General features: G+C 39.3%; 3 protein-coding genes across 6 annotated transcripts in view; 1 reads left to right on the forward strand and 2 right to left on the reverse strand.

Moving 5' to 3' along the window:
- LOC143303315 (uncharacterized) overlaps window positions 1–14,147 on the reverse strand; it is a 277,255-nt gene that overhangs the window by 254,278 nt on the left and 8,830 nt on the right. The window lies entirely within an intron of this gene.
- Window positions 1–14,147, reverse strand: part of LOC143303316 (uncharacterized) — a 57,463-nt gene that overhangs the window by 34,350 nt on the left and 8,966 nt on the right. The window contains exon 3 of one of the 4 annotated variants that reach the window (XM_076622622.1): window positions 2,803–3,334. The exons of the other annotated variants lie outside the window; for them this stretch is intronic. The gene's annotated coding sequence lies outside the window, so the exon portion shown is untranslated. The remainder of the gene's footprint in view (window positions 1–2,802; window positions 3,335–14,147) is intronic. 4 annotated transcript variants of the gene reach the window in all.
- Window positions 3,334–13,942, forward strand: LOC143303322 (uncharacterized). The gene is made up of 2 exons (XM_076622632.1): window positions 3,334–3,559; window positions 13,044–13,942. Exon 2 carries the CDS (start codon window positions 13,118–13,120, stop codon window positions 13,832–13,834), a length of 717 nt encoding a protein of 238 aa, XP_076478747.1. The 5' UTR covers window positions 3,334–3,559; window positions 13,044–13,117; the 3' UTR covers window positions 13,835–13,942.

Consider the following 14,147-nt stretch of genomic DNA (forward strand, 5'->3'; position numbering starts at 1 on the left):
AGTGCGTACTTTCATAACGTCTTTATAAAGTCAGGCAAAAGCTATTGTATGCATAAAAATGGATTTATTAAAAGTATTAATTATGCACTATCCTGCAACAGAAAAGAGAAATCTCCTTCCTAAAAAAAAAAAAAAAAAAAGAAAAAGAAAAAAAAAGGCGAAAGAAAAAAGATACTATATGCCTTCTAACGTTAATTTATGATACAGACGAACAAAAATGACAAGATCAATCAGCGTGATATACCGATTGTTTCAATTTTCTATGCTCTACAAGATGACGTAATTTTGAAAAAATATCAGCAAAAATCGTTATCTGTTTATGGTAATAATATCATCTCGCGACACACGTTGAACAGACCTATCAAACGGAATGATACAGGTATGTTACTTATAAGTAATCCCGATGATTTAGCGCTTTTATCGACAAATCTTAGAAACAACATATACTGCAGCAACCGAGACAATCTTCGAATTTGCAGAAGATCGTTGTAACCAACGAAAAAGAACGTTTTATGAACGTTGTTCAAACCGCTCGCAGGAAGATACCTCTGTTTTAGATTTCCTCTTAGATCAACGCAAGACGATGACTTATAATTCTTATAAATATCGATAAAACGTCTTTCTTCACGCGTCTATTACGAAATCTATCCTCCACTGCGATAAAATATAATTAATATTTATCAACGAATTTCGAGAATTAAATCGACGAATAATTTGAATAGCTTTTCGCGTTCACGAAATCTTTCGCGTTCGATTTCTATTGGCGAATTTTCAAGGAGGAACCCTTTACTGGAATACGCGCGAAATTCAAACTTCGTTTTCAAACTGTTCCGTTGCGTAAGAAAGATCGTAAGAGCGATCTTGCATCTCGCGTATATAACATGTAATTCTATTCTTTTTTTTCTTTTTCAAGGGTATCGGGTTTCTGAAGCAAATATCTTTGACGGTTAAGTCCCTGCGTCTCCGTGTTTCGCGAGTAGATTTCATTACTCAGCGAATTTGCCTGAAGCTATCAATGGGGCTATTTTGTTTCGGGAATCAGAAAAACTACCGTGTTCTTTCGTGACAATTGATTTAATTAACTACGGCTCAAGGAAGATAAAAACGGAAAATATCGCGCTCATTTATTTTCGGTGTCGAAGATCGCACGAATAGAAAATTTGTAATCCTCGATTGGCATAATCGACACTATCCGATCATAATTTTTTTATCTCTCGGGTAAACATAGAAGGTCAAAAAATTAGAACTCCGGCGATATCGAAGATTGGAAATTTGGAACTTGGACGATTTGAAGATATTTCAAAATTAGGATATTTGGAACTTCGAGCGCATCGAAACTGGAATATTTGGAAATTCGGAAATTTAGAAGTTCGACAATTTGAAAATTTGAAAGTTATTATTAGAAAGTTAAAATTGAGTGTTAAAAAATTTGAAAATGTCGATGCGATTAACCTCGATATTCTTCTATATATCTGTTGATTTTTTCGTTCACAATGTAACAAACCGAAGAACCGTAGAATTTCAATTTGAAAAAGATATCAAAAAACATTTACCATGTGAAGAAACATAGTGAAACAAAGTATGGTTCACTGAACGGTTGATTCGCTTTTACTCGAGTGCTATGCGAGAAAATGATGGATAAAAAAGAGAATTGCGTAAAACACAGAGAATTGTACAAGTCGAAGATAAGTAAGTGATGTGATGTTGGAACAATAAAATTGCCGATTGAATGATCATTGCGAGTACCGTGTGAATTACGATGAAACCAACTTTATCATGATTCACACACGGTATACGAACTTTTCAATTAATCCTATTAAATTTAATCACGCAAGACAAGCTGTTAATCAATTCACGTGTCAAGTATCATCGAGAACTAAAGTTTGTCTCTGTTTCTTTGTTTCTAAAGTCCTTTAAATTTAAATTCGTTAAGTCGTTAGTATATTTCCATATAGCTTTTACCCCATCAAATTTATTTTTTCTTAAATAGTAACATTTATTTTGTAAAATCTGTAAAACTAAAGCTACATATTACTCATTTTCCAACGTTTCTTTTCTACCATCGATTAATTAATGGTAAATCAATTTATATCAAATTTGTTAAATCAATTTCTATAACAATTAGTAATTAATATTAAAAGTCGAATAAATTAATGAGCCCCATTAGATAAATTCGTTCATTTCGTCGATAATGGAACGATTATTTCAAATTGTTTCATCGTTCGACTTTGAAAACCACTCAAGGAACTATCAGTTACACGATATCTGACTAACGCTTCGACGGATGGATAATCAACGTTTGATTCACATGATCATTGTTTTTACAGTTCACATATCATTAGCCGAATTCAATACCACGGTAAACCTGCGATACTAAAAATTACGTAATAATTTCTATTTTATAATCATTCTTTCCTACCTGAAAGAAATCGATCTTTCGTATATCATAAATCCCAATGTACGCAGCAAGCAACTTAGAATTATACTTTTTTCTTTTCCTTGCTAAACAATTCATACTCAATTAATATTCCTGATCAATTAACCAGCCTAGCTGTCTGCTTATTATTGTATCTCTTCCAATCTATACTATACAAACAACACTGTAAATTACCATACGTAATATGGTGAAACACAGGAAATTCACAAATTCTCACTCCAAATACTCCGCAACTGCACCTCGTAATATCACTCAAATTTCCATGAGTCACCAACAGGCGAATTAAGTTAGTTAACCAAACACAGTTTGAGGAAACATATCAAACCATGCAACAACGTCGCAACGTTCTCGGCAGGTACACTCACCTGCGCGTCACCAGTTTATGTCTCTCGCTTTCCGGTCGCGTATACGTGTCGCGACAAAGCGACGAGGGAGAAGGAAGATTGCGATGGTAGTGAGAAGAGCGAGAAGGGAAAAAAGCGTGCAAACGAGTCACGAGAAAACCCAACGGTCGCGGTGAAGCAGGAGAAGCGGCTCTTTGGAATCGTAAAATCCCCGCAGTTCTCCAGTGACGTCTTCGACTTCGGCGTTGCTGTCGACGGGACGATCCACGGGAACCAAAGTCATCGTCCAATAGCCGCACACACGACGCTGGTGGGGCTCCGCTTTCGTTTGCACACGCTATAAAGCCCCGCTAATTGTCCAGGCGGCGAACAGTCGGTGCGTGCCCCCTTTTAAACGACGATGTAGCGCGGCGTCCGAAAAATCGAGGATCCGTGCACCCAAGATCATTGTGACGATCGAGATCGAGCACGTGTCCTGGACTTGGATCACAGGATCACGAGAGTCGTTGCGATCCGCGATTTTTTTTGTTATTTTTCCAATTTCCGTTTTATCCTGTTGAAACAGTGAAAAGACATCCGGAAGAAGAAGAAGAAGAAGAAGAAAAGAGTAAAGTTTGTTCGAAATCGACTTATCGAGTCGGACAAAAGTGAAGAAGCTAAATTTCATTTTATTTCTGTGACTTCTGCAGAGAGTTTCTCGTTTTAGAAACAAAACCACGACGAGATTTGTGATACGCCGAGTGAAGTTTCGCATTGCTCTCGGACGATCGTGAAAAAGGTAAACGTTTGTTTGCACCGATCATTCGTATCGATGTGTCGCGTGAGACTTGAATTTTAGTACAGTGGTTCGTCGTGAAAGTATTTGAACGCTGGTCGTAAAAGGCTTTGGTGCATAATGTATGTTATCTGTTACACGAAACATTATGAAGCATATCGGGAGAAACTTGTTCGATATAACCGTACCTGTGTTATCTTAGCCGTGTCTCATTACGGTGATAATTAAACTTCAAAATGTTTCGCCTAACACACATATTATAATATCTACTATATCCATAAAGGACTTCTATAAGTATTTCAGCATTTAGCATAGATAACTTACGTATCTTTATTGTATGCGTTACATAAAATATTTAAAAATTTCTTTAGTATCGGAATGAGACATGACTATTGTAGGTCAGTCAAATTTTTAGTCAATCTGAAAACTCATATAGGAACTACTGTGATATTCATTGATCGCGAACATAATACACATGATATATTTACAAAATGTTTGCACAAATATTCAGATATTTTCACGTGAGCTACTGTATATTTGCTATTTCGCGAAGAAGGAAAAAGAATGAAGTTCTTTCATTGCTCCAATCGTGTTTTATCTTTCATTAACACTTGCGTCGATAACCTGCTTAGATGACCAAATTTCCCTCGTTGAAGATAACAACTAAAAGTTTGGTATTTGCTTCGATCAAGTTACATACATACCATTTCTTCGTGATTACTCGGTCTCTTTACTTCTTCTCACTTTCACGACCAATTTAATTAAAATCCGAGCCAATGACTGCTATAACACTGCTATAATATAATAATATATGGCTCTTAAGATTGGAAGTTTCGTTAAATATCACGATATAATGGTGGTCCGTTAATTGATCGAAATTTTGATTTGTTAAATAAACAATTTTGTCCTTATTAGTTCTTTAAAATGTCTTCGTGATGTGACAGTCAGTGTATTTGTGTTGACCCTTAATATACTGATGTCTTACTACTGGATGCCTTCAAAGGATTACAATTGGAGACGACAAGAATTTCTCGTCCGTGGAGATAATGACGGAAATGCTTGACGGCGTTCACAACTGCTAACGTTTCTAGTTCGTAAGAATGATACCTAGATTCCGCAGGGCTACTTCTTATACTGTAATATTCTATTACTCTATTTTTACCTTCAATCTTGTGCATTAAAATAACCTCATATCCAACCGAACTAGCGTCGATATGAAGTTCTATCGGATAGTTCGGGTCAAATACTATTCACACCGGCGCGTCGGTCAGGGCGGATATTACCTTTTGCCTTATTTTTCCATGCCTATTCGTCCAAGTCATGTTTTTATTATCGGAAGTAAGCGCATACAAGGGTTTCATTACCCGTGAAAATTTAGGGACGAATTTTCGGAAGTAAAAGGCTAAACCTATGAACCGCCTAAGCTGTGTCACGGTCGTTGACGCAGGTAAAGAACTCAAGGCGTGCATTTTATCCGGGTTGGGACGAACTTCTCCGTCGTAAATTACATATTCCAAATAGAGTACCGATGCCTTTAGAAAAGAACATTTTGAAAAGTTAAAGGAGAATCCGGCTTACAAGGGTATCTAGTACGGTGTGCAATCCTTTTAGAGCTTGATCTATCGAGTCGGCAATAATTAGGACATCATCCAAATAGACGACAACGTACGAATGGCACGTTGGCTGTTATACGTGTTTTCAAAGGAATCTCAAGAATGATCTCTCGTTTCGTTTGTTCGCAACATCGAAATCAGCAGCCGCTGCTGAATAAAACGAAGGAAAGTGTAGTACAGATCACTCCGACCATATGATTTCTTATGTCACCACAATTAAAGAGGGTCAAATGCTACAGAAGACTTGGCATGCGACTACTCCTGAGGATTTCCGTAGTAAACGCTTTGATGGTTTACAAAATTGTAGCAAGGAAGAACATAAATATTAGAATATATAGACAAGTATTAGTTGCAAAATTATTAGGGTTGTCCGAAAATGTAAGAATCCCTATTTTCGACGGAGTCGGCATAGTATCGCCGTCCGGAAAATGACTTCCGGAAGAAACATTAAACGCGCACACACTTATGTTATGCAAATAAAGGACATCGAATGGATCGAACAAAGGCACGAAAGAATTCGAAGAAAACAACAACTTATTATCCAAATTGTTCATCGAGTGTAATCAATGCTGTATACTTCCTAGAATTAGGATGAATACGGATTTTGAGAAACCCACCGGCCATGTCCAGAATAATAAAATATCTCGCTTTTGCAATCTCGCGACTTGATCCGCAATGAGGGGCAAATGATACCGATCCGCGACCGTATATTGATTTAGTTCTCGAAAATCTACCTATCATCTATCCGAACCATTGTTCGTCTTCACGAGTAACACAGGGCTCGCGAACGGTGAATTACTAGGCTTTATAATTTTTGGCTGTAATCAAGTCGCTTGTTCTCTCACGTACTATTCTGCGCTCGCGAAGTCTATTAGGACTCCTTGTACGGCGATGTTAGGATCAATTAATTGTACTTCTAACTGGCCTGTATTTTTTTGTACGAGTACTTAGGGAACCCGTAACGGATGAATCTCTGAATTTTCGGAAAGAAAGATTAATCGACTTTTATCACTACCACGTTCCTCATTGTCAACTTCATTAACATCGATCTCGTTTTCAGCTGTTTTATTACAGGCATTAATTATTTTTGTTTTACACATAGCGAGGCTATTTTGTGTAATATTACGTCAAAATCTTGGCTTAAAATTTAACGAGAAATCGCGATATCGTATTGTTAAATAACTATCAGCGAGAACATGAAAAGTTTATCTCTAACCACCGACACCTGCAACAGACAAGATTTGAGCGATACGTTTAGTACCAATATTTCTTTTCCTCGCATTACTACTATATCAATCGTTCTTTTGCCAGAAATTCTCAAGACTACGGATTCTTTAATTAGCGAACACTCGGCTCCGAAATCGGGGTAAAATGGAAACGACTCACCCGGATGGCTTGATCTACCAGTTGGCGCCTCCATTACGTAGAAGTCGATTCGACACTCGGTATTGAAATTATATTCAGGGCACTGCTTTGTAAAGGATTTTCCTCCATAATCAGATTGGTAGCTGCTCACCACGCAGCGGAGTCGAAAAATTGTTAGGTTCCACACTCGATTTTTGCACTAGCGACGGAATTAACTCGCGCACGATGGTCGTAAGCTCTTGCACTGCTATAACCGGCACTGATACCACTTCTCATGTCGGGTTTACATTAGAATTAGGGTTAGGGGCGATAAACGAATCTTCGTTTGCGTTACACGTTGTCATTATGCAATAGAGAAGACATTGACTAGTGCAAATACGATTATTATAGAACCGGACAAGTAACCGTGCTAGTTAGGTAGTCGAGAAACTAATGACAATGATCCTAGGTTCAATAACGAATCCGCGGTCGACGGGATGATAGATGAACGTACTCACAAAATCTAAGTCGGGTTAAAACGTGAAATAACCACTGATCGCGAAGATGTTACTCTTTTCATCGATGAGATCGCGAGCGAGAGTGACTTTCCCGTCGCGATGATGCCACAGACGAAAACTATATTGGGGTGTGTCTAAGGACACGAGATCATCGGATTCGTCGAGAAAAGCCTTCGTTCAGGAAGTAAGGGAAATTGGCGTTGCTGCTAATTGGTCAACCTCCATATCGGTGGTTAGAAAAAGATGCTAGCCGCCCTGGAGGGAAAGTTGCTAGTGGGAGACGCCGCTCGTTGAAAAATAGGTCTCCCCTATTTTCCCGTAGTTGGGACAAAGACTGTTTGTCTGTTTGAAGGACTTTAGTTGACTAAATCTTAAGATTTATAACGGGCCCTCGGGCTAGCTGAACATGTACTGCGGAGACGCATCGACATCTGGCAATCATCTTACTCAAAGAATAGGGTCTGCGTGTGGCGAGCTACGGGACAGAGACCGTTGGAATGTTTACTGTCGAGTGTTACAACTATTTCCTTTTTAAGGGGGCTATAGAATTATTCCATGCCTTTGTTAGACAAAGCGTTCATCCCGACTGACTGTCGCCTCGAGCCCAAGCTCATTATCACAACTCTCGAACAATTATAATCGGATTGAATAACTACAATTGTTCAATTACAGCTATAGTAGACTCTAGGTTACAATGTTGCGGGATTATCCAAAATTCCAAAGGCTCCGGTGTTCTTTCATCTCCGACATACATATATACTGTAATAAAAATAAGGATAGAAATTTTTTTTTCGATTACTTACAATTTATTAATATTAAACTGAATATAAGGATATAAATTGGACAGAGAACGATATTTATTTAACGGAACTAAATGCAATACTCGTATCTATATCAAATAACTTTACAGTTATTTGATCACTCTCGTCACAACGAATCTAACACACACACTCTCTCTCTCTAACAACTCTATCAATTCTCACGACTCTACTCTTCGACGACTCGAAACCTCTAACGACTCTACTCTTCGACAACTCGAAACCTCTAACGACTCTACTCTTCAACGACTCAATTAGCTCTGACTCTCGCAGCACACTCGCTTTTCGACTCGCATACTCTGACCTCCCGGTCGTCCGCCCTTGAAACACGAAACCGTCCTTCTGCTCTAACGTTGTTTCTTGTTTTTCTCATATCTCTGTAAGAACTAGGTGACTTTAGTCACATAGGCGCTCTTAAATGTAAACGAACCACAGAAGGACGACGTACACGGTTTTTTCTATTTTCAACCGATCTCTAATTCAAATCTATTCTACGATATTACAATACCTAGTCCTGAGAATGTTTCGTGACATTCTCACCAAAGGCTTAAATAGAGTTAAGACTCAGTATTTTACCAAAGTTTTGGGGCTTGTAGAAACTACGATCAAAGGGGAGTGTTGAGAAAAGTTAAGTTCCCATGATCGCTAGTTACTACAAGCTAAGTTGGTACCACTTCTAACGACACTGTTTTGTCTTAGAAGTCGACCACGTGTTAATTGACTAACTGTATCCTGTGTGTTAAGACTTGTTGTACAAGGCGGAGAAATATAGAGAGAAAAATCTAATCTGTGTGAATCGATTAATTATCAACCCCAAACCTACATTAATTAACAAAATTTGTAAAAATCAGACTCCAAGCAAGCACAATAAATAATATAACCAGATATGATGCAAAACAGCCATTGTCACTGTTTCTAATAGAACTTGAACCCAAAGCTAATAACAAAGAAATCTTTGACATTAAAAAGATCATAAACACAATAGTAACAATTGAACCACTTCGTTATAAAAGGACATATCGCAATGCATACGGTGCCAACAATACGGACACATAAAAAACTACTGCAACAGAAACCTGGCGTGTGTCAAATGTGCAGAAAACCACCTAACAACAAACTGCCCATACATAGGAAAGATAAACGAAGTAAAATGCTATAACTGTAATGGAAACCACCAAACAATAGACAAAGGAATGTTAATACCAGATCACTAATTTGGGTTCAGAATCAGGCACTCCACGATAGAGGAAATTCACAGGCTCATCAACGAAATTTTACTAGCAATAGAAAAGAAACAATACTGTTTAGCTCTCTTCATGGACATTGAGAAAGCATTTAATAAAGTGAAACATGAATACCACTTACAAACAATCAAAAAACACTTCCCGCAACAAATCCGCCACTCACTCAAGTCATACTTAAGCAACAGAATCTTTGTAATAAAAATAAAGGATGTATGTTGTGAAGTAAAAGCATCAAGGCAGGGGTACCGCAAGGAAGCATCTCAGGACCAATATTATATACACTATACACGGCCGACATACCAACAACTACCAACAGCAAAATACTCACATTCGCAGACGACACGGTTGTACTAGTTAGGCACACTAATCCAGAAACAACAGTCACATTACTACAAGAGCATATCACAAAAATAGAAAAATGACTACAAGATAAACAAATAAAAGTAAACCCCAGTAAATACAACCATATTAAATTTACACTATGAAAACGGAAACCACCAAATATTCAATTGAATGACGCGCACATAACGCAAACAAAGCAAGCTAAATACCTAGGATTCCACATAGACACACAACTTACATGGAAACAACACATTAAATCAATTATAGATAAAATACGGATATAAAGAAGGGAGATGTACTGGCTAACTAGTCGAAACTCTAAATTCACCATAGGAAATAAACTAAAAATCTACAAAACGATAATAAAACCAATTTGAACGTACGGAATACCACTATCGGGGACAGCAGCAATGATCCACATAAATAAATTAGAGTTTATTTGGAAGATATCGTAGATACTGAGAACAATAGTCAACACCCCATGCAATGTCAGAAACGAGGATATACGTAAAAACGTCAAAATATCAACGGTCAAAGAAGAAATCGGTAGGTACGCAGAAAAATACGCAGAAAGAAAACTAAAAAGAAAACTAAAAAGAAAACACCCCACTGACCACACTAATGAAGTTAAGCTCGAAGATGGTATCCCGCTGGGGATAGCCATCTACGTGTTATTTAGCAATTAGGTTAGAAAAATTGACCAAATGTCCAGGTGGTCAAATTGTAAAATACAAATTAAATAATAAAAAATATATGTAATCGCATCCCTTCGGACTCAAAAACGCACCGGCAATGTTCCAACGCACGATGGATACCGCGCTACCGGGATTAGTAGGACATAACTGTTTCGTATACTTAGATATCATAATATTCTGAAGCGCCATCCAAGAACATAACCGAAATCTAGCTATTGTATTAGAAAGATTACAAAATTTAGGATTCAAGATACAATCGGACAAATGCGAATTTTAGAATATATAGGTCACGTAGTAACAAAGGAAGGAGTGAAACCCAATCTCAAAGAGATTCAGGCCGTGAAAGATTTTAATATACCAAAAACCGCGACTCAAATAAAACCATTCTTAGGACTCATTGGATACTACAGAAAATTTATACACGACTTTTATAAATTCGCGAAACCATTGACAGATCTCACAAAGAAAGACACTCCATTCCACTGGACTGTTAAATAACAGCTTGCATTTGACACATTGAAACAAAAACTCTGTGATGCTCCGGTACTACAATAACCAGACTTTGAGAAAACATTTACATTAATAACACACGCAAGTAAGGAAAGATTAGGAGAAATACTCTCCCATCCAGACGGACATCCATGTTGTAACATATCTCGAACCTTGAACCCTACTGAGAAAAACTATTTTACAACCGAGAAAGAGTTACTAACAACAGTATGTTCAATCAAAAGACTAAGGCAATACCTATTTGATAGAAAATTTAAGATTCAAAGTGATCATCAAGCTTTAAAATGCTTAAAAAGTGTTAATCTCTCCAATGAAGAAATTCAATCCGTATCATTCGATCTAGAAAACTCAGACTATTATGATGACCATGTCGACTGGAAAACTAATACAACCCGAGCTCCAATAACTCAAAAACCTAACAGACCACGCTTTAAACAAATTACAAACCGAACTAGGAGACTTTAACGAACAACACTGGTTATATAAGTAAACTAAACACTTTAGTAAGTGCCAAACTGAATTCTTACAAATAGGAATAAACGACAATAGTTTCAGCACGTTAGAAAATGTAAACATTCAACCTATGTTAAGATTCTTGACAACGAGATTCCCTCAAATTAAATTAATATTTGGACAAGATCCGCCAGTAGACCAGGATAATAAACAGAAATAAATAATACTAAGCAAAAACCATAACGAAATCGTAGGAGACTTAGGTACACACCACACCGTAAAACGAATACAAGAGCACCACCACTGGACAAATCTAGAACAACGTGTCACAGAATTAATGGAAAACTGCGAAACTTGCCAACGAGAGAAATTGAACAGTATCAGAGCAAAAGAGCAACCCTTAATAACTGAAACAGTCGTTAACCCTAATGACAAAATCGCAATGCATATATTCAGACCTTTCACAAAAACCAAACGAGGTAATCAATTTATCCTGTCTATTCAAGACTAATTGACCAAATACCACGTTGTCACCCTTTTAAAAGACCAAACATCCAACTCCATCATTAACGAACTATCGGATCACTATGTGTACATATTTTCCGCACCTAAAAGTATCTTCACGGATATGGGACGAAATTTCGTGTGTAAAGTGATGGATATGTGGCGCATGAAAAGAGAGTTTTGCGTTTCGTCCCGGGACTACCGGTGGACTCGTCAGTAAGGCTATGCCCGGTAGTCCCTGCCTTAGACGTAGAGGGAGTCTCGCTAGGTGCGGTATTTGTATCATTCGCTCGTATATTTGACCGCTAGCGAGATAGACAGACTCGTTGTCGTCGTAGCCCTCTGGTGTTGGCGGTTGGTACCCGCGGATCGCCCGAGATGTGTTGCGCCGCGTTGATGCCTCGACCTGTCGGCGTCCTGTTGGTACCGATCCGCCACAGATGCATTTGAAAAGGCTTTGAAGGTTTGGCACATAAAAGCTACTTCTTTCCACCCGCAATTTAACGGATCCCTCAAACGAACACATGATGTGAAAAAAGACCTTATTCGAACTTGCACGATCGACCGACAAACCAACTGGGACGAAAACCTAAAACTAATATGTATAGGATATAATACTTCTGTACACGAAACAACCGGATACACCCCTTTCGAACTGACATTTGGACGACAAGCTAACATGCCATCCTCAATATCAAACACCCCCACTCTAACTAAAGAACAATTATTTAACCTCTGGAAAAATCGATATAACGCCTATATAGTCAAAGCAAGACAAATTACTAAATCAAACAAAAAGCAATATCGGAGAGATTAGATATGAATAGTCATTAAAACACAAACGATATTCCAAGTAAAAGGTAAAGTATGGGTACATAACGACGAAAAAACCAACAAACTAGACTACGAATGGCTAGGACCGGCAGAAATTCTCTTGTCCAATCCACTTACTTATCTTATTGAATATTGCAATGATTAAACGCAAAGAAACCACGGTAACAGATTAAAACCTTATTTTTCATGAAGGCGACCATAACATGGATAATTCTAACTCTCGAATACATTCAAAGCGATCTAGTGGTAAGACCACTAAGTTATGCCAACGTTTTCTTAGAAACGACGATTGCTATCTGTATAATGAAGAAGTAAATATTACTCTTATAGTGGACCTTAATGATCAAACCAATCGATCAAACCAATAGATTACAACATTGAGCTAATAAACCGTTAATGCAAACCACCTTATGCTTACATACCAGAGATAAATAATCTAAAAATCAAGTATAGAAATCTCGAAAACCTAACGCATGAACTTAAAATTGTTATTACATTATAGAAGCAAACGCGGACTGCTCAACGTCATAGGCTCAGAATCTAAAACTCTATTCGGAACTCTCCTCGAAAAAGATCTAGAACTCATTAACGAAAATATTGATACATTTGTAGCGGCACTCGACACAGCACAAATACGGAGGGAAACGGAACTGGCTGCGGAGCTGCCACACGTCAGCACCAGGAGCATGACGAAGGCGATGCCGCCAAAGGAGGGACCCTCCCGCTTCACGCTGGACAAGGAGGGAATATGGGAGCTGGCGCTCAAAAAGAGATACACCCGCCGGAGAGAATGGCATCCGGGAGAAGACCCCACCGAGCAGGCGGCTCCAAACGACACAGGAACCGCCGAGGAGGACACATGGAACCTGTGGCGATCCCAACTGATCAACGGGAGAAGCGAACACCGAGGCGCGGAAGCGGTCCTACCAAACTGGGAGGCATGGAGGAGCCGCCACGGCCTCCCACTCACATTCAGTATGACACAAGTGCTCACCGGACACGGCGTGTTCGGCGAGTTCCTGAAGAGAATAAGGCGAGAGACGACAGACACCTGCCACCACTGCGGAGAGGGCAGGGACACAGCGCAGCACACCCTGGAGCTCTGTCCGGCGTGGGAGCTGCCCCGCTACACCCTGCGGCACGCCATAGGAGAAACGTTGACACCCTCAGCGATTGTAGAAGCGATGTTGAGAGGGTCACAGGAATACGAGGCCGTCCGCCTCTTCTGCGAGCGAGTTATGCTCGCGAAGGAGCGAGCGGAAAGAGAGAGAAAAAAAAACTCTCACCCCTGCAGGATAAGACGATGGAGAAGGATGGCAGTCAGACGACCCAGAGCCGCCCCGCCACCACCCCAACGGACTACGACCAGAAGAACAGCGCTAGGGGCAACAACCTCCCCCTAACGCCTACTCAATAGTTGGCTCGAACAAGAGAACGCGAGAAGGGGGTGCAACTGAAGTTAATTCATAAGAGGTTCCTGGAGCACCCCTGTCACGCGCATAAGATGGTCATCGTGGAGTTTTAGTCGATAGGAGTCCGACACTACTCTGCTGTTACGCGATTATTGCAGCAGCGGAGTGTCTATGAGGATTTCTCCACGTACAAAAAAAAAAAGTTCGCGGAACACGTGAACGTCTAGAATCTGCCGGAGGTCGTCGACCAAACTGGTTTCCGGCGGGCCCCCGGAACGCTAAGAAATCGTCGATCTACAAAGCG

Source organism: Bombus vancouverensis, chromosome 11 (genome assembly GCF_051014615.1).
Source record: "Bombus vancouverensis nearcticus chromosome 11, iyBomVanc1_principal, whole genome shotgun sequence".
Classification (NCBI taxonomy): Eukaryota; Metazoa; Arthropoda; class Insecta; order Hymenoptera; family Apidae; genus Bombus; species Bombus vancouverensis.